The sequence below is a fragment of the Centroberyx affinis genome, unplaced genomic scaffold (genome assembly GCF_046629955.1).
Source record: "Centroberyx affinis isolate AG114_WGS23_722 - 3 ecotype Tasmania unplaced genomic scaffold, CSIRO-AGI_Caff_v1 ptg000299l_1, whole genome shotgun sequence".
Classification (NCBI taxonomy): Eukaryota; Metazoa; Chordata; class Actinopteri; order Beryciformes; family Berycidae; genus Centroberyx; species Centroberyx affinis.
Genome location: NW_027278977.1, coordinates 222,501 through 243,567, shown reverse-complemented (window position 1 = coordinate 243,567; position 21,067 = coordinate 222,501). Strand labels below are relative to the sequence as shown.

Genomic DNA, 21,067 nt, shown 5'->3' with positions numbered 1-21,067 from the left:
GTATCTTTGGCCTTGAAGGAACATGTGATAAATGGATTAATTATTCCTATAGGGGAAGATCACACTCATCAATATGGAACACCATGTCCGTGTGGTATATATGTGTGCATTTTTTTAATGTATGCATTTTTTTTGTTCATTGTCCCTTCCATTGTGCATATTCATTAGCGTGGGAGTGTGCATTCACATAAGTGTGTGGGTGTTATTAAAGATGTGTGTCAGTGTGTGTGCTTGTGTGTGTGTGTGTGTGTATGTGTGTTGCCTCACAGGTTGCACATTTGCATGGTCTCTGACATTCCTAGACCCCTCGTGATTGCTAGCATAGGTTCATTACTGCCTTCACCACCTCTGGGTCCCTGGCATCCCGCTGTAAGTTACGTTCCACATACATGCCTTTGATCCTGTCTACATCATCCATTATTGAGGAGCATTTGCAATGCATTAGACCTGGGATTCCTTGTCTCGCAAAAGCTTTAGCTGAAAGTAGCGCGCTAATCAGACCGCGCCGAGTGCGTGTGAGACCGGGAGTCGTGCCAAATGACAGCGACCGTGTAACACCGCCTACTCACTGGTGCACCATGGGAGCTCAAGGATTGAGGGGTATGGATAAAAAGAGGGTGGACGTCATATACTTGGGAGGCAGAGAGAGGAATAGGCATATGAAGAGATAATAACTAGATTAAAGGAACATAGATGATAAGGGAGGCAAAAGAGCCATTTGAAATAGTATGTATTCATATTATAGGGTGGTTACTGCTCCAGAGGTCAAATGAGGTATAAAGGCCTTATGATTTCACTGAAAGATGAAGCCGAAACTATTCATGAAAAAATAAAGATTTTGAAAAGAAGCTTGGCCTGTGCATTGGAGAGTGCAAAGGTTATAAGACAGAATGCACTGTGGGCCAGAATATGGAGGCGTTTTGACTCTGGTTCACAAGGCATCAATAGGACTCACACAGTATGTGGGAGGCTACAGTATGTGTAGTGGGAGGCAGCCTGTTGGAATTAGGCAAGTTGTCTAACTCTGTCTAGCAGCTGTACAGTAGGGGTAGCTGGAGAGGAAGCAGTCAGGAAGCACAACTGGCTTTCTCTGTCTGACTCCCTTACTTTCTCCCTCACTCTCTGTGACTTCCTCACTTTCCCTCTCTCACAGACACACATACAGTACAGGTTAGACTGATGTATCCTTTTGCTTATATATTGGGCCAATGTTGGCCTTTCAATAAAAATCGGATAATGACCAGTCACCATTGCCCACTGCTGGTATGACAGAGAGGAGGATATGATTTTACCCATCGAAGAATACCATTAGCATGAGTTTTACTGGAGAATTTTAGTGTCCCATGATGGTCTACACCAAAATATACCAAAATGTTGGTATCAGTATTGGCCTTCAAAAACCCATATCAGTCGAACCCTAATACATACACACACGGACACACACTCACAAACATTACATTTCATACTCCGAACTGGGTTTTTCACAATCCGAAAATGTCTCGGCTTCAGAAAAGTTTAATTGTGCATAGGTGCGCCTACGTGTGTGTGCTTGTGTGCTTGTGTGTGTGTGTGCATGTGCGCGTTCATAGTCCTCTGCTTTTATCTCACCGATCCATTGTCCAATTCGACACCTGTGCCTGGCCAAAATTCAGTTTGAATTTTCTTTTTATCTCTGCGATGATAGTGCCGCTTTCATGTTATTACATCATGCTCACCGCAGCACATGGACTGGGCAAAGATTGCCGCAGCCAGACCTCACCACAGGTCTCAAGAAAACCCTTATATGTCAAGCGTACTCACGGCGTATCCTTTCGACCTCGCGGTATGCAAGTGGCCCGGCCCCGACGCACGATCCCACTGGGACAGTCGTACGTGGGCCACGTCTGCACGCATTAACGCTGATGAGGTTAGAGCTTCAGCATCGCCTTCATAGACACACTCACACTTGAGACAGATGTGAGGAAACACAGGGAATTTGTTTGCTCTCACATTCGCTCGCACCACACATGCACACCCACACCCACACACTTACTTATTTATCAGTTCCATGCACACATACACCTACTCCGAAGACTCCCCACAGGACTCTTGATTGCAGCTTGACTGTTTTGTATTCATACGAGAGAGGCTCGGCGCTCTCTATTTCTCTCATATGAATACAAAATAGTGAAGGCGGAATCAAAAGAGACCCTGGAATACTCTTCCATCCCTCTCTTCCCCTCCTCTCCTCCTCGAGGCGATTCCTCTGACATTTGATTGAACCATTTTGTCTCATTAAGAGAGGGACAAGTGTAAAGGAAAGCCCTCAGCCGCAAACTTCAAAACAGAGCCGCCTATGATCTCGCAGAACGCCACGGCACACAGAAACCCAAATTTCTCTTTTCCTGAGAGGGATGATGATTCCACTCCTCCCATTCTTCAACCTGTAATTTTCTTCATCCCTCGTATCCCCTCCGCACCCGTCCCACCTCGCCCCCAACCATTTGTGCAACCGGAATAGTTCTCTCTAAAGGATTAAACCCTACTGGAAGCTATAGCACTTCCCAGTACCTCTGGAAATGAACCAATTTGCGTGACTAGCAAGTATTTTGTTTGCGCTCTTACACACACCGCGCACTCTCTCACACACACACACATGCCCCCCCCCCCCCCCCCCCCCCCCCCCCCCCAGCCCCCACCCTCTCTATTGCCAGAGCCAGCTGTAGCAGTGGGGCCTGCATCACGGAGCCAGCGCAGCGATGAGGCGAGAAGAAAGGGAAGTGGCAGGGAGGGAAGGAAAGAGGGTGTTAAAAAAGAACACATGGATTAGTGAACGTTGGCGGCGAGGGGATTGGCTGGTGAAAAAAAAAAAGAAAAAAAAAAAAAAGTCTACATGTCCAGCATGGGTTCTACCGAGACCTCTGATCTTAGATTGGGGGAGGGAGGGGCTGGAGCGAGCATGGGAAAGAGAGAGCGAGAGAGAGAGAGAGATGCCAGTCACTCCATCTATTCTCCCTACCTTCCCACATCACTCTTATCCTCCCACCATCCTCTCTTCCATCCTCCCCCCACCCTTTACTCCCAGAAAGTGACAAGGAGAGATTGGCTATTTTGGTCTTGTATAAAAAGGAGCCAATTATCCTAACATGCAGTCCACGTCCGTCCTATCCATCCGACCGCTCAGCCCAAATCCCTCCATCCCTCAATCCCTCCTCTTCTCTTCCTCAACCTCTTATCCTCCTGCCCTCATCCTCCTCTTCCAGTAATGATTAAGATTCTTCTCTTTGTTCCCTCCCTCAGCCCCGCACACCTACCGCTTCCTTCCCTCCCACCTTCCCATCCCTCTTTTAGACACATAAATCTGGAAATAGAAAGCGACGCCATTCAGCCTCTGACAGTCCAGAGGGTTGCATTAGAACATGAGACCCGTCAGCACATGAGCATGGATCCAACACGTGCCTGCCGCATAATTCCACCATTCCACATGCAAATCCCCGAACCATCTCACTCACTTACTCACTCGCACCCTCAACGAGGACTCAGTACACACACACACACACACTCACACACACACGTGCACTCACACACAGACATTTGCACATAGATACTGAATACATGCAGGCAAGCACACACATACACTCACACATATTCGGAGCACATGCACTTTTTGTCTTATTTATACTTGCAAATCCCGTGAAACACCCAAGCATTCTCCCTCTAAGAGTCTGGGGAGGCGGAGTGTAGGAGGATCATGCTAGGATTTGTATATCATAACTGCATTAGCATAACATGTGTGCGGACTGCCTGAGGCGCTTACATGACGGGGGTGGAGGCCTTTGAACACGACCCCTGCACTCCGGAAGTGGAGGGACTAGCCAGTTTGTTAGTGGCAGATTAGTGGCTCGGCACAATAGCGTTAGAAATGGCAGTCTAGGCAGACTGCTGTGGCCTGCCTGTCTGCCTGGTGGTATATGACTGCTATATGAGTTATGAGAGAAGTGTTTTGTTTTGTTTTTTATTTCCCTTTATAACCCAGAGAAAGCAGACTGAGCACACTCAACACACGTCCCGCTTCACATTCATACAGTAACACACATTCACACTGGGAGCTGCCCAGTACAACCACAGGTTTCTACTGTTGGCCACTGAGCATCTCCACTGGAGCATTTGAGAGTTAAGTGCTTTGTTGTTCAAAGGCAGCTCAACAGTTGCTAAGGGAGGCAGGAGTGTTACTCATTCACTCTCCCCACCCACATTTTCCCAGTCGGTTCGAGGATTCGAACCAAGACCCTCTGGTCACATGCCCACGTCTCTAAGCTCTAGGCTACTGCTGCACCAATCAGATACGCAGAGAAGATATGCGGGTGCCTCAGAATCTTCCTTCTCTAAATGGACTGTGAAGTTTGGGGTTTGATTCCCTGTGCCACAAAGGAAAACACAGAGGTGTGTGTTCTTCATCTCTATTGGCAGTGTGATGTGAGCAAATACCCATTAGTTCTCTTCCTGTCTGGAGACAGACTAGGAGAAATAAAGAGGTTTAGCTTGCTGCTATTCAGAATATTTTGTTTTTTCTCTGTGACAGCGCACATGTATCAGTGATAGTGCAAGAGCACTGTAAGCAGAGGAATAATGACACAGTGGATGGGATTAGCATTTGAGCTAGTTCTTAGTTGATGAATGTCATTCGTGTAAACATGCTGTAATGTGCTGCTTTGCTTTTGCGCATGTGTGTGTGTCTGTGTGTATGTCTGTGTCCCTATGTCTGCGTCCAAGGCATGCACAGCATACTTACGTACGGGGGTGTATTGCCACATACGCTTGGATATACCTATCAGTGTACATTTGCGTGAATGTGTACTCGTGCGCCTGTCTGCATGTTTGTTTTATATGCAGTTCCTTCACAAGCATTGCGGCGGGACTTGTCAAGTAGGTTACATACAGTATCCACACACGCTGCACACTGTTGAGTAGCCTCTGGCTGCTGCTCGCACATCAGACAGTATGGGAGTCAGAGTCTGACACCAATTATGCAGAAACGGTGGGAACTTGTTGCTAAAGCCGACATATCAGTGGGTTGCTGTTTCTCCTCTACATCAGCTGTAGCTCAAGGCTCTGTGTGTGTGTGTGTGTGTGTGTGTGTGTGTGTGTAAAGGGATAAGGATACTAAAAGTATATAAAGCGGCACAATTTCCACCAGAACATTGGTATGTCTGCATGTGTGTGCACGTGTTTGTGTGTGTGCACCTCTGTGTGTTTGCGTGTTTGTCTATAGGCTTTAGGCTTTTGATGTATGGGAGTGGCACTCTTTATATCTTCCCACACCAGAGACTACATGAAGGGAGGAGTGGGCAAATATGTGCATATTTCCTCCTGTTTTAGTTTAGTAAAAAGCCTTACAGACAGAGATACTGTAAATAGATGGATAGATAGAGAGAGAAAGAGAGAGAGAGAGAGGGAGAGAGAGGGGGTGGGGGGGTGGGGTGATAAACTGGAAAATGAAAACAAAATCTACTTATTGTAAAATTATGCAATAAGTAAATATATGGTGTAAGGTCAACCTGTTAGCCTTGCACAGCAAATGTGTCATATTTTCCAAACTTTCTTCTATAATTCATTCTCTTTTCTCAATAGATTATAAACAAACATGATGCATTAGTATCCACTTTTTGCTAGTGTAAGACCCCAATATTTAGTATTGAAAAGGCCAAGCTTCTCTCTTAAACATTCATGACAAATATTTTTATTTTGTGCTCAGGGATGCTTATGCTCAATGCATACTTAAAAAAAAAAAACATTTTTCACGATTCACACGTTTTCAGTCTCTCTGTCCAGGCACTTCAAAAACACCCAATCAATATCGTAGCTCAGGCACACAGCTCAAGTGCTGTAGAAGCACACATAAGAGTAACCATTGACCCATAACTTGAATGGCCTACCTGCCTGCTAGATATTTACATATGAACCTCCAGGCCCTCTATTCTTACCACTCAGGTGAGCCTTTCTTTGTTTCTTTGTCTCTGAAATTCCCAAAGAAATTCCCCCCCAAAAAAGTACTTGTCCTGTAAATGTAATTGTTTCTGAAAGTGAGTACTTTGATGGTCTGTCTTGAATTTATATATTTATTTATTTATTTCACCACAAGTGCTTTCTAAACCCCAAGATGCCGGGACAAGTGATGCTCCTGTGAGCATACGATGTCATACAAGGCACGGTCAATTTGCAGGAGACTCCAACATGACAGTTCTGGAGCTTCTGCACTGATGTGCACTGCTGTTTTCTGACTGAATCAATTCAGTTCTTCTACGAAATAGTGCTTCTGAGTGAGCATCTTTATCCCATGAGGCATTCCTCATTTTGGCTGCGGTATCTTCCAGGATGGCCACGGCGCTACCCAGTGAGCACATGTGGTCACCCAAAGCTTTGAACAGCGTTGTCTGACACATACGCCAAGGCCTCGTCCCAACGGAGCATTGGAAACGACATCAGAGACAGTGTTTTCTATTGCTGTAATACATCTGGAGAGCAAAGATGATCCCTCAAAAACATTGCTGTCGCTGTGATTAGCGCCGAGATGAGTCAACCAAACACACAAAAAACTGTACTGCTACAAAGCCACCATCACTCAGACAAATCATTAAGCCTTTATTTTGCATATACCCCCCGTGCCCCTCTGATTCATCCTCTCATTTAGAAAAAAAAAGGAACGACAACAATGTTTTTTGAGTTTAGAGTGTCAAAATCAAAGCGCAAACTAAATGAGCTCCCAGAAACGGGCCGTGTTTATCTCATTTTTAATAAGTATTCGAGACATGGCCGCAGGGCAACGCTGCTGAAAATATTGTTTATGTCTCTAAATGGGTAACCTGCAGTCTGTTGATGACAGATGCTGCCTTTATATTGAGTGGCCGGTGCCAACAATAGGCCGTAATTAAATAACTATGGTTTCCCATCTGTTGTAAAATACCGCATTTTGTCCCTTTTATTCTCACCCAGCTTGTCCAAACACGCACCTGCTTACACACACATTCACACACACACACACATACACACACACAACTACCATGTACTTGACATCCAGTGGACCACCAGCTGGCTGACAGCTGTCTAAGCCTAAGTGAAGTATAGATATTTTGACAGCATCATCTTTCTGATGTCTAGACTGAAACTATTAAACGCTGCGGCAGACGTGTCTGCTTGACTGACATTGTGGATCATCCATGGAATGCTCTAGATGTTTTGTCTCTTCAATTCAACATCCCTTTCCTTCCTTTATACTTGCCCTTAACAATGTTTTTTTGCCCTTTCTCTATTCTTATTCTCTCTCCTTTCATCACATGACTACCTTATTCTCATTCATTCTTATAAAGGTTCATTGCGTTTTATTTAATCTCCTCCGCTCTGACTCTTCGCGTTTTACTTTTTAGAAATTGTGAGCTCTATTCAGCTCAAAGCCTTCACTTATCCTTTTTTACCCTCCTGTATTATCATAATGATTTGCAGTCTCAGTCTCACAATAAATATTTGCCAAGTCTGAAAACCGAAAGTCTACCCGTAACCTGATATGAACCCTGAGCCCTAACATTTGGAGGGGAGGAAGAGGCATAGTTTCTACACAACCTTATCTGGATACCACCGATTTCATTGTGAAATGTCACTCTCAACGAATGGTGTTAATGGAAAAGTTGTAAGATATGGCCTTCTGCTGCAGATATCTTCCATTAAAACCATCTAAGTGTTTTTTGGACCAGTTGACACCCAAGCCGAAAGTATTGGTAACACCCAGAGTTAAGATGTACCTTTTTGCGATGAGAAGTTTTTGAGGAAAATAACTTTCTGTTTCAGATCTGTACAGGCTTTCTGTGAGGCAAAATTGAAGGGGGAGAGCGCATGCATAAGGGTCAACGCCTACATTTGCAGACCGGAAGATGTTGGCTGTTTAACTATCGACTGACATAGCTTCTAAAGGATCTTGTCTTTGTCTCCGCCAGTCTGCACTACCTGGTTTTCCATACGGAGGAGGTCCACGACGTGCTGCGGATCTGGGACGGGCCCCAGGACGGAGGGGTCCTGCTGCGGGAGCTGAGCGGTTCCCAACTGCCGCCCGACGCCCACAGCACCTTCAACACCGTCAGCCTGCAGTTCACCACCGACTTCTTCACCAGCAAGCAGGGCTTCGCTCTGCAGTTCTCCGGTGAGGAGGCGGTGGGGCGGTGGAGGGGAGGGAAAGCGGAGGGGGGATGGCTGGGTGGTAATTGGGTGCAGAGAGAGAGAGAGAGAGAGAGAGAGAGAGAGAAAGAGAGAGAAGCTTTTCAGCACTCATTGAGATTGACTTATGAGCTATGAAAATACAGTTCTTACAAATTGGAATAGAGGTTTATTTTCATGTCCTTTTACCGGTGGACACTTTCCTTGTTCCTCCAGTCTCCACCGCCACCTCCTGCAACGACCCGGGCATGCCCACCAACGGGACGCGCGGCGGGGACAGCAGGGAGCCCGGGGACCATGTGGTGTTCCAGTGCGATCCTGGCTATGTCCTGCAGGGGGCCAACAAGATCACCTGCACTGAGATCAACAGTCGCTTCTTCTGGCAGCCAGACCCTCCTACCTGCTCAGGTACAAACCGTCAGGCCTGCAATAGTCAGCACCATCAGTAACTGCCTGGACTGTATTGGACTGTCACTGTAACAAGGACAGGACTGTTGTCACATAACATAACTACTGCTACTGCTGAATCGCTACAACACACATGCTAGTCCCACTATTTCATTATGATTATATTATTGTTATTAGTAGTAGGAGTAGCAGTAGTAGTAAGGTTGTTCTCTGCAAAGCTTTGTTGGTATTTGCTACTTTTATATACTTTATGCTGCAGACTCTAGACTTAAATGTTCAGGTACTTAGAGATGCACGGATATATCGATTTTTTTGAAAAACACTTCATACTCCTTTTTTCCCATAGAATGAATAGTGACTCCATGAATAGTGGAGTGTGACTATACATCAGGTGTTCAAATTCTAAACACTTTTTTTTTTCAGTTAATTTCAGCTAGTCCACACATTTACTCAAGGAAATGTACTTTTTAAATGCTTGTAAGCTTAATGTGGTCATGATATATTATAGAATAACACAGTATAGAAAGAAAAAAAGTTATCCGTTGAGGTATATCTTGCCATATAACTTGCCCATTTACTGTAATACAACAACCGATTAACCTGTGTTGTTTGACTGACTTTTGTGAAAAAGGTAGCCAATACAGATAGGCCCTGACACGATTACTTTACAGACTCCTGAGGTGAATCTTAAGTGGCAAACCCGATTGCCTCGTTCCCCAGACATCTCCTGAAGTCACTGCAGGAGACAGAGAGATCTGATTAGCCTGCTTCTCAATAACAACACAGACCTCTCAGTCAGACCTCTACTCTTTTACAGTCCTTTTTTCATAGAGATATAATTGCACTAACTTGGTGCTCCAGAAAACAATGTGAAGTAATTAACAATGGCAATTAAGATGTCGTAATTAGCTGCCTTGTTTAATCAGTGCTCGGCTTAATTAGATTGATAGCTTTTTCTGGAAACACAAACAGAGGCTATGGGAAGGCCAGTTCACTGAGAGTTACAGGTGAGATCCTGGCAAGCCAGTGTCAACAGGCATTAGCTGCGTCTCAATTAAGCTTCCACCACAATGACTTGCTGTACGAGAAGAGAGTAAATAACAATTAGAACTTAGGAGGACTCACAACTTTCTTTGTTATTGTTTATTTAAAGTCTTTAGAGCTTTATGTAGCCTTGCTACACATGTGTTTCGTGTTGGCTCAAGCTGCGTTTCCTCTAACTATATTTCAGCTCTTCACATCGCATTTCAAGTGCTTTGTTAGAACTGAGATCAGCATTGCCAGGTTTTTATGCAATTAAGCAATGTGCGGTGAAAAAATGTCCAACCCAGAAATGTAGTCTTAAAGTCATTCTTAAAATCATATTTTCCTTAAAACAAGTTAATAGTTCTGCCAGTTGGGGACATAATTCCCCTCCTTTTCAATGCAGTTTCATTTGTTTCATAGATTTTCTACAAACACATATTTTCTACAAAGTGTCAATAAATGAAACAATCGAGGATAATGCAGATCAGTTTACTAATATGAAGAAAATAACACTTAATTTGCATTGGAAATAAGTTGATTTGCATTGAAAACAAGTGTGTTTTTCACTTGATTAAAAAAGATATTAAGACTCAGCACAAGATTAAATTACTTCTTAAAATTGATATTGTTTTTGCAGTGTGGTAACTCAATTTTGGATAAATATACAGTAGCTGCAAAATTAGGGTTCTCATGTTGTTAACTAGTGGATTTACTACTGCTAATTGTGTTTTCAATCCATTTGTCCCTTTTGATAGCTCCCTGTGGAGGGAACCTGACTGGTCCCAGTGGGTTGATTCTGTCTCCAGAGTATCCAGAGCCGTACCCGCATGGCAGGGAGTGTGACTGGACAGTGACCGTCACACCAGACTACGTCATCGCTCTCAACTTCAACCAGTAAGCTCTAATGATATACAGACTGCAGCATATACTGCATGTTTGGAATATGTTTGAAATCCATGATAATTCTTGATCCTTACAAGTTTAGTTTAGTTTAGTTTAGTTTAGTTTAGTTTAGTTTAGTTTAGTTTAGTTTAGTTTAGTTTAGTTTAGACACAAGTGAAGTAATGAAAACAGTGATAAAATTCAATAATTAAAAAACACAGAAGAAAAAAGAGAAATGTAAGCAGGTGAGATAAACACAATAATAAAAATCCCCAAGGGGCTTATGAGAACATTTCACCTCAAAATGAAATAAACAAAACAAAACAACACACACAAATAAAACAATCAAAATTGCACCGATTCTAATTGGCAACAAAACACAACATGGAAAACAGTATTAGCATTCAAAAGGCAGCTCCTTTAATCATGTTATTACCCCATACAAAAAAAAAAGTATATATATATATATATATAAAGAAGTGAATTTTTTCCAAATTATTCTAATGAGGTGTGTTCTGTTGTCACTGTAACTACTGCTCATCTAAACTGCAGTCTTTCTAATGCAATATTCCTTGCACCCCTGTATTCAGGTTCAGCTTAGAGCCCAGTTATGACTTCCTACACATCTACGACGGGCCGGACTCCCTCAGCCCCTTGCTGGGTAGTTTCTATGGCACAGATGTTCCAGATCGCATCGAGAGCAGCTCCAACACGCTCTTCCTGGCTTTCCGAAGTGACGCCTCCCTCAGCAGCAATGGATTTGTGCTGCAGTACACAGGTGTGCAACTTTTTGGTGGGAGGAACGACTTGCATTGATATTTCGCTTGTTGGACAAAATGATCAAGCTACTGTAAATGTTCATGTGGTGTGTCTGTGTGTTAGATTTGTCCAGCTCTAGTTTCTTTAAAATTGTGAACAAAGCTCTGCAGATTTTAAATATGTGATGTTTTATTCCCACGACTCGAGCCAAATAATTCATGTTTCGAAAATCTCCCTCTGGCAGAGTGGGAATGGATTTGCCCTCCGCTGCTTATCGACCTTGTACATTGTTTCTTTTTAACTTTCTCTTGTTTCCAAGTCCAAAGCGAGTGAGATTAGCAGTGTGAAAATTGCTTCGGAGAAAGAATGGGGCCTCTCTGCTCCTGATCGCCACTCTCCCGTTTGCGCCATGGTCTGTCTGGGCATAATTATCGATCTGCACCTCCTCTAGCGGCCGACTAAACAAGAATTATGAAAATGAAAAGCCGACAGCATGTGTGCTTAAGCTCCGTTTGATCAATGCCTCGCTGCCGCGCGAAAGGCTTCTCATAAATTAGAGCGAGCGCCTTTTGTTGTCTCGCGCCTAAGCGTGCTGACCGCGACATGTTGTTCGGGGGACCCAGAATTATTTGCTCACACGCGAGGTACACGGCACTGCACAGCACACATGATGCGGGATGATCAAAGACGTGTTTGAAAGAGGACCAGTTGGTTGACGGATATCACAGCAGATCTGCATTTGCTGCGGTTGTGTTTCAGCCTCACAGGGGAACGCTCTGGTGCCCGTTGTGTCGCAGAATGTGTTAAAGCCTTCTGCTAACAAATATTCAGACGCTGAACAAGCTCTAAATTAGACAGGGCAGCTTCGTTAAGGGCTTTGCTTGAGAGAACAGTGCTAAATCTTCCTAAATCTCCCAGCCTCAATTAGAGCTGTTTAAGGTATCAGACATTTAACCAATTCCAGATTGACCCCTAGCTCTCTGTTTCTTGGCTGGTGTGCAGACAGGGAAGGATTAGATCTATATAAGCAATTCAACCGATTTCAGAAGTCTACCTGCCTATTGGATATAACCCCGCAGTTCATTTGCAAATTGGACATAAATGGAGTAGAAACACTGCGTTTTGGGTAACACATTCTTACAGAGCCTACCCCTTAATTCACTCCTAACAATATTTACTGCAGTGTGTGGTACAGTGTGTGATATTGTATGGCCAATCTGGTAGAGCAGATGGACCCAGTGTGTGGCTCAGCAAAACCCCCTCTCCCCACTTCCAATTCTCCACACTAATGAACCATAACCAAATAATACATAAATTACTTCCTCACTTTCAGACAAACAACACGGCACAAAGGCATATTTGGCCGTGGGTTGGGGTCTGTTTGGTGAGGAAACAGCAAGTTGACGAGTTGGCCCGGCTAGTATTTGGTCAGCCTGCCGCTGAAAATTGCATTACGAAATCTGCCTGAGGCGCTGTCAGCCTCTTTACCCAGCAATCGTTATGTCTCTCTCTCTGTCTGTCTCCCTGGCCATGTCTGATTAGGCACTGTCAGGGAATGTGTGGGCCAAAACTTCTCATGCCTGAGCCACATGTAAATAACACAAACAATACAGACACAGACCTGGACACACACATAAATACACACGGAAGAAGAAAAACACAAGCACAGACATGTGAGCACAGTCATGCCCACACATCTGTCTAATCCAATGCATTCACCCACTTCAAGACTCCCTTTCACATCACATCACATCACTTAAACTCCTTAGAGGAGCTGCAGAAACAGATGATGCCTCTCGCCAGTTTTCTCACACACCTAGAAATATCCCAGGGCAAGGCCTGTTAAACCGGCCAACTTCACTGTGGCGACCGACCTTCTCACCACCGGCTTGTGTCCAGGGCCGGTCCGGACCTGGTGCCAGCTACATCCATCACGCCTCCGCTGTCCTCTGCCAGGTCTGCTAGTTTAATGGAGGAGGAGGCGAGGGAAAGCTTAGGCCCAGATCAGCCGCAGCTAAAGGCCTGACCTGCCTCGGAGAGGGGGGCCTGTGGGACGGGCAGACCACATGTCTTCCCCTCGCATTCTGTTCAGCCATGAAGGGCAGCCTCCTGTCTGGTCAACAGGCCTCCATCTGCAAGGGTTTAGAGAGTCAAAACCAGTCGCGAACTAGAAACTGGACATCTGCTAAAGGTGCTACATGTAGCGTTTTAACATCAATAAATCATCACCATGTCATTTTGTTGACGTTGATATCATTACTATAAACAAATGAGACCATCACTGAGAAGATTAGCAGCTTCTACCAGCCTCTATGCTGCGTTTTACATTTTGTGCCACTGGTCGGATTTTGTGGGAAATCTGCTGGATTGCTTTTTGCCACAAAGGGATGTTGTGTTATGGCACGAAACAGGAAGAGGGTGCTGTTCTTCCAGCGCAAATGTTTCTCTCAACAGCAGATAGTGGAACAAGTGAAAGACCCATGGAAAAATAACAAGTTTGTTCTCTTCAGTAAAGAATAAGGGAAAACAAACGCAGTGATGCCAGGCAGGGGGAGGGGGGGATGTAGCAACATCCTCTTTGTGACAGGAAGCATCAAGGTTTATGGGAAATGCGGACTTAATGTTGAGAAACACTAGCGCTAACAGCACCATGCGTGAGATAGAGGCTATCAATCATCTCCACCATGGTCTCATTTACTGTAATTATACCAATTTGTCACAATTAATTTGATGTACTGATGTGTAAAAATGTATGGAGCCCGCCAGGTGACATCAGAAAAACATCAGAAAAAATATTTTTTAATTCGCGGCCACGATTGAGTAAAGCTTGTGCATGAGTTACTAAAGCGTACAATCTGCAACTGTGCCCACGCTTTACCCAAACCGCACCCAAGCTTTGTCCCACACTTTACCTATATCATACCCATTTTTTACCTATACCTATTTACCTATATGCTTTACCCATGCTTTAATAACTCTTGAGGTGTTGTTACCTATTTAAAGTTTGCTTTCTACCAATTGATGTTGAGATAGCTCAATCTCTTTTTTACTTATTTTAATCAGATGTTGAAAGGTGAGTTGAAGTTTTCCAAAAGAAAACAAAGACAAAAGAAAACATTTGACTGACAACCTTTATTGATGTTTGTGTATGTGTGTGTGTTTCGATCACCAAATATTGAAGTTTGCAGCCCGGCTAGATCAGACAGGGCATTTGTGTTGTGTTTAAGATTGAGCTAAATTGCTTGGGGCTGTGAAGTCTGCCAAATTGACAGGCCTCCTCTCATATGCACATTTTCCACCTAAGAGCAACATAGTGGTAGATTGAGCAAGACATCTTTCTTACGACCTCAAGGGTGGTGATTGATATGTGGTTCGATACTTTGTGTATATGTCTGTGTGTGTGTGTGTGTGTGTGTGTGTGTGTGTGTGTGTGTGTGACAGAGAGAGTAAGAGGAAGAAAGCTTGCGTATGTGCATTGTCTTCTCTAGTTGACTGCACAGCAAAGCGTTGTGTGAGAGGCGGTTGTGTGCCGTCAGCAGACCTTGGGCCAGCGCAATGCCACTCTCAATCAGCTGCCTGTCTGTCCGCACGGCCATACATACCTCCAGCAGCCACAGATGAGAGGGCACTGTCAAGGGCTAGAGAGAAAAGTGGCAGTCAGGGAGATATATTTACTGAAAAAGGAAAGCATAGAGTGGTGGGAAGAAAAGAAGAGAGATAGGATGGGAAGAGAGATAGGATGGAAGGAAGAAAATCAAGCGAGAAAGAACGAAAGATCACAGTGTGTTGCGTTTTAGAAATCTGCAAATATCAGGAACCTTAGGCAGAAAACAATTTCTATTCAAGCATCGCCTCAGCAACTTGATATAAAAATCCATTTACTGAATACCAACATGCATTCCTATCCAACGCTGATTTTCCGCCGTGTTACCTCTCTCCACAGAAAACCCTAGGGAGTCTTGTTTTGAGCCGGGCCTGGTGCGCAATGGCACGCGGGTGGGCACCGACCTCAAGCTGGGCTCCACCGTCACCTACCACTGCGACAGCGGCTACACACTGGAGGGAGACCCCACCCTCACTTGCATCATGGGGGGAGACAGCAAGCCCAGCTGGAACAAACCCAAACCCATCTGCATTGGTAAACACTGACATCTGGAGACGGTTGTTAGGAACACAAACCGGATCTGTGCCCATAGATTTATCACATGTAAATATGCACGCGTGGTCATGTGATTATGTGCACAGCTTCGCCCTGCGGTTTATATTTGTAGGATTGTGTGGGTTTTGCTAATGTGCGTACACATGTAAGGGTGTAGCTTTTATTCTATTTTTGCTGCTATAATTTAATCTTCAGTTCAAAGAGAGCTGTTTTTCTGGTTTCTTTTTTTGCATATCTGCACAGCTCCTCCTCACACTCAAGGTGAAACCTGTATTATCCCGGCGGTGCTTTGACATGCACATGGTGGGGCTGATGCTCACGGTGTATATTACCCTGTAAAGCTGGTTAAAGCTCCCCGGCGTCAGAGAATCTGTCTCTCACGCGGCGCAGCTTCGGTTAGATGTCAGCTGGAATACATGCTAACACACACACAGCTGTACGCACAAACACAGACTCGCACACACGCATAGACGTGCGGATGCATATACATGCAGAGACAAACCGACAAAAGAAAACAGACAAAACACACATTCACATACATAAACACACACAAGGATGAGAACATGCACAAAGATACAAGCGTGAGCACAGCAGGTTTTAGGGGCTTTGAGCAGGAGAGGAGATTCGAGCCTCATCTCTCCCAGGCTAACCCAGAGGGACACTTGGAAAACATTGCAATTTCACTGTGGCAAACACCAGGGACATCTTCCACCCGAAGCCCAATCAGACAAGAAAAGTAATTTAGGAGTGACGGAACAGAGGGGATGGAGAAGGAGGGGAGAAAAAAAAGAGAGAATTGGAACCTTACACTACTGGCTTTATTCCTCCCCTCTCCCGCCACCCTATCCTTTTGGTTGTCTCTTCATGTGTGTTCTCATCTCTCTCTTTGTCTCACTGTGCATCTCTCTCTCTCTCTCTCTCTCTCTCTGTCTGTCTCTCCCTCTCTAGCTCCGTGCGGTGGACAGTACTCGGGTTTGGAGGGAGTGGTCTTGTCTCCCGGTTACCCTGGCAACTACAGCAGCGCGCGAACCTGTCTGTACTCTGTGGTCGTGCCCAAGGACTATGGTAAGGCTAAGAAAAGCACACAGTATAAACACATGTAGGATGGATGGATAGAGAATTTGTGTTTTTTCTCTCTTATTTGTTCATTTCTCAAGGCAGCCTTTTGCATGTGTGTGTGTGTGTGTGTGTGTGTGTGTTTGGGGGAGGGTCGTAATCTTCCTTACACACAAGGAAAATTGGGTCGGAACAAGCTGTCTTCAGGTACAGATCAGCGTCTCGGCAAAGACGCGGAGACAGGCGCGCACGGATTATATGTGTCTTTCATTGAAGCTCCAACAGCGAACGTTTTGATGCGCAAACCGTCTTTATCAGAGTCAAACTATGTTCAAGTGTCTCACTGTATTTCACATAGTCTTTCAGTATGGAAATAAAAAGAAAAACCGAAGGAAGGAAGAAAAACAATTGGGCTTTTTCACACCTGAATATTCTTAGTGACAGGTGCGTAGGAGAAAACATCTTGGTACAAAACTTGTAAAAGGCTCCCCCGCACGCTGTCTTCTTCACTTGCAATTAAAGCACTTTAGTCAGAGACTTACTTCATGCTTGCCTTAGGACCAGAAACCTTGTGTAAAATGAAGGCAACAGAAGCTCTTTTTATATATTTGTACAAACACATAATAGAGTCATTCTTATATCTCAGTGTGTCTCAGTGGCATTCACACACCCTGCCGTTACTTTGGTGGAGCAATTTAATCACTATCTTACACGCCAGGCATATGTCTGTCTGCCATACCACACACACGAAAACACACAAACACACACACATACACACACACATTCAAACGGAAGAGCAAATAATTGCTGTCTGGAAGCTCCGGAGTTCCTGGCGTTCCACTACTTTTTGGCATTTCCATCTTAAAGGTCACAGCTTCCTTCCAATATGTGATCTCTGATATTCTAGGAGCAGCAAATATTGGGAAAGCAAAAACAGCACAGAAGTGTGACACACCTCACACATGCAAATACATATGCGCAAACATATGGTACACTTACTTACCCACACTGCCTGCAATGTCTCCCTGGCTCTCTCTCTATGACTCTTTCTGTGTGTGTGTGTGTGTGTGTGTGTGTGTCTCTATATCCTCCCTCTTTTTTTCTTCCCTCTCTTTCCCTAATGAGGTATCAACAGTGTACCTCTCTAAGGGAAAGCTCAGCTCCCATCATTGTTCATTTACGGCAAGCGGCGGCGGCGGCCTTGGGGTACTTCACCCCGATCTTTTAAACACGGAGGTCATGTCGCCCATTCGGAGGTCCGGCACCGTCCCAAAATTACAGGGCACCCGTCCCCCTTGGACCCCGATGGCAACATATTTCACTCCGCGAAGTCAAAGCGCGAGAGGAAATGGAAATAATTAAAGCCCGCATTTGCATTTCCTTGGCAAATGGCAGCGAGGCCCGAGGCAGCGCACTTTATCGTGCGGAACCACAAACCCTTTCGCCTCGTTTCCCGCCGGTTCCCATTAGGCTGACGCGCGCACCCGCTTTAATGACAGGCTATTTTCCTCAATGGAGAGGACAGGATGGGTGCCACGGTATCCGCTGGCTCCCTTAGCGTAGATAAAGAGAGAAAGAGGGGAGGAAAAAAAAGAGGGGAGCGCTGAAGATGAGTAGGAGACGCAGATGGAGCAGTTTGCTGAGTCATGGCCGAACAAGTATAAGTCAGCAGATAGGGCCCTGCCATTACACCTAATGGAGAACACTATGTTCCTCCTCCTTCCTTCCTTCCTCTCTCTCTCTCTCTCTCTCTCTCTCTGTCTCTCTCTCTCTCTCTCTCTATCACCTGTAATATTCCATACAAGTAAACCAGACAGATATTGGACCTGAAAGTGCTGAATATGCTCAAGCGATAGGAGTGGAAAGGGTGGATTGAAAGGATGAAAGTACTATAGTACAGCTTTAGCTTCACATTGTACAGCAGATTGGCTGTCATTGCCAAAGCCTTTCAACTAATGACAAGTCATCAAGCCCAGATGGAATTGTTGATCTTCCCTGTGTAATATAGTTTTTTTAGTTGTGTTGCCATATCCTGCGGTATTATCCCCCATGCTTTAAAGTAGACATTTTGATTTAAACGGGCTGTAATATTCTTTTGAATGCAGATACTGCGGCAACAAGTACTTTACGAGTTTTCAGTATCACTCCAATAGATCATGCGCATCTCAATTTGACTCCTATGATTGCAGTCGCCAACGTGAAAGCGGGGGAAGGATGCGGTCGCTAATTTCACCTGCACTCCTCCAAAGGGGTTTTCATTTCCTCTGACGTGGACCTTTTTTTGTCTGTTTTTTTTTTCTGTCTTCTTCAGTGGTGTTCAGCCAATTCGCCTTCTTCCAGACGGCTCTGAATGACGTGGTGGAGGTCTACGACGGAGCGACGCAGCACTCCCGTGTCCTCAGCTCGCTGTCTGGCGCACACACAGGTACTCGCTCACACACACGCCTTCACACACACACATTTGTATAGGCACTATAGGGAATATTTCAGCAGGTATGAAACACTAGGGAGGTGAAAGACAGCTAGGGACTATTTCAACGCGGATGAAACGGCAGCTAGGCAAGACATGCTTGTACGACTTCTGTTTCATATGCAGCAACAGCATGTACCAAAGGAACAAAACTGATTTATCTGTTCTCATCTCCCAGCCGTTGTTTTTTGAACATGACAGGGGACTAAATAAGATGCTGTCTTAGCCCCATCCCTTTCATAGGGCTCCAGTTAAACTGCGAGGCAAATTGCTGACACAGGCAGAACTGCCGTGGCCGTAGGTGGGCTCCTGAGAGCTGCAAAACACGACTCAACAGAGACAACAGCAACTTAAGAGTCACCGGGGCAACATAACGGCAGACAGGCTCACTAAGACACACATGCACATACATCCGCATTCGTGCGCATACACGTGCATACATGTAAACACTCAAAAATACACACACCTGAAGTCATAAAGGAAGACAAGTGTACACGCTCGCACACACACACACGCACTTTTGTCATACTGTACTTGTGAGGAGCTTCTATTGGCTACATTCATTCCCTAATCCCTAACCGTAACCCTCACCACAACATGCCTAAACTTTAGTGCTGACCCCTTAAAGAAGTCTGGACCAACCATAATTCCCCTCATTTTGCCAAAATGTCCTCACTTTCACTTTCATCTGGAATTCAAGGATGAGTTCAAGATGTTCTTGTACTTCTCACAAGGACAGAAGTACAAGAACACACATAGGCACAGACACACTCCACACACAGAGCAGATATGAAAAGAACTGAAAAAATGAAGAAAAGCATAAAGGAAAAAAGGTCATTATAGCTGGTCAACAGAAAAGTGAGAGATGAAGGCGGATGGTGGGTTTTCCGTTTGCAAGAGTCGCAAAATTGCGGACGCGCGGAATTGCTAGATGTCAGAACTTTTGACTGGCTACAAAAGAAACAGCTTCAATGTGGTAGGTGTGTGTGTGTGTGTGTGTGTGTGTGGGGGGGGGGGGGTGGGGGGGGGGGGGGGGGGGGGGGGTGGTTAAAGTTGTCAAGAGGGGGCGAGAGGGAAGGCGTGTGAGTTTAGGGCAGCTCTCCATCTCACCCTGCCCTAGCTCTGTGGCTTGACAAAAGCAAAATGATTACTTTGGTTTGTGTCCAGGGCAGCCTCCGAAAATCCAGTTTACAGCTCAATAAAAAGGGGGCTATATTAACTGTGGGCTCCTAGCGGCAGGTTCACAGAGCTCTCTAACCAGGCATGGCAGAGCAGAACTGACACACTTTGGCAGGGGAAGAGAGACTTTTAGCCCGCACAGACACTGACACAGAGGCACTTGTGCACGCAGACAAAACTAGCATGAATTACTCATGATACAGAAGCGTGCGCTCACACACGCCGTACGCATATACAGCTGAACTCACAAAATGCACCCCCACACATATATGCACGCACCTGCAAGCACACAAAGCAAGAAATTCACCCACACAGCTTAAGTATGCAAGCTGTTTGTCATTATGCGCAGTGCATTATATATACAGTCGAGTAATGTGTGTTTTGGTAGATGGCAGGATGTTATTATTCAAGCATGTGAAATCACAGTAGTCAAAACACAAGGCGGTTGGCTGTGATTAAGCTGATCTTGAAAAGCATAGTACGGCAAACGTCTAAGTATAGCGTTCAGCAGCTTGTTTTCATCACTGTCTGTCATGTCCGGTGAGACAAATGGCTCTTTTTTTGAAAAGGGAACGTAATGATTGTGAATTAACAGAGGCAGCGGTGACAAACAGAACGAGGAAAGAGAGAGCTGAATAAAGGAATAATAAAAAGGTAGCAATGATAACCGACGAGGAAAGGAGGAAGGATGTAGGAGGAAAGGACAAAAGGACCGAATCAAGAAATCAAGGAGACTTATCTAAATGCTAATTTCTAAATTGATTTCAAACAAGGCTGTTGTTACTCACTTGGCCCTCATTTAAAGTGTGATTGGAAAGTCAATTTTAATTCAACTTCACTTCAGTTTGACCACCTTTCTTGCTAACATCAATGCACTTCATATTACTTACACTGTTACCATATCGCTGAACAAATGCTATACATTAATTTGTAAAGTGTGCCCT

At 44.9% G+C, this 21,067-nt stretch overlaps 1 protein-coding gene across 1 annotated transcript in view; it reads left to right on the top strand.

Annotated features, from left to right (window-relative positions):
* Positions 1 to 21,067, top strand: part of csmd2 (CUB and Sushi multiple domains 2) — a gene marked incomplete at its 5' end in the record, with an annotated part of 223,670 nt that overhangs the window by 137,533 nt on the left and 65,070 nt on the right. Inside the window, 7 exons of the mRNA XM_071515056.1 lie at positions 7,968 to 8,170; positions 8,401 to 8,592; positions 10,374 to 10,512; positions 11,091 to 11,278; positions 15,203 to 15,397; positions 16,367 to 16,483; positions 18,786 to 18,899. Coding sequence (XP_071371157.1) covers positions 7,968 to 8,170; positions 8,401 to 8,592; positions 10,374 to 10,512; positions 11,091 to 11,278; positions 15,203 to 15,397; positions 16,367 to 16,483; positions 18,786 to 18,899 — 1,148 coding nt within the window. The remainder of the gene's footprint in view (positions 1 to 7,967; positions 8,171 to 8,400; positions 8,593 to 10,373; positions 10,513 to 11,090; positions 11,279 to 15,202; positions 15,398 to 16,366; positions 16,484 to 18,785; positions 18,900 to 21,067) is intronic.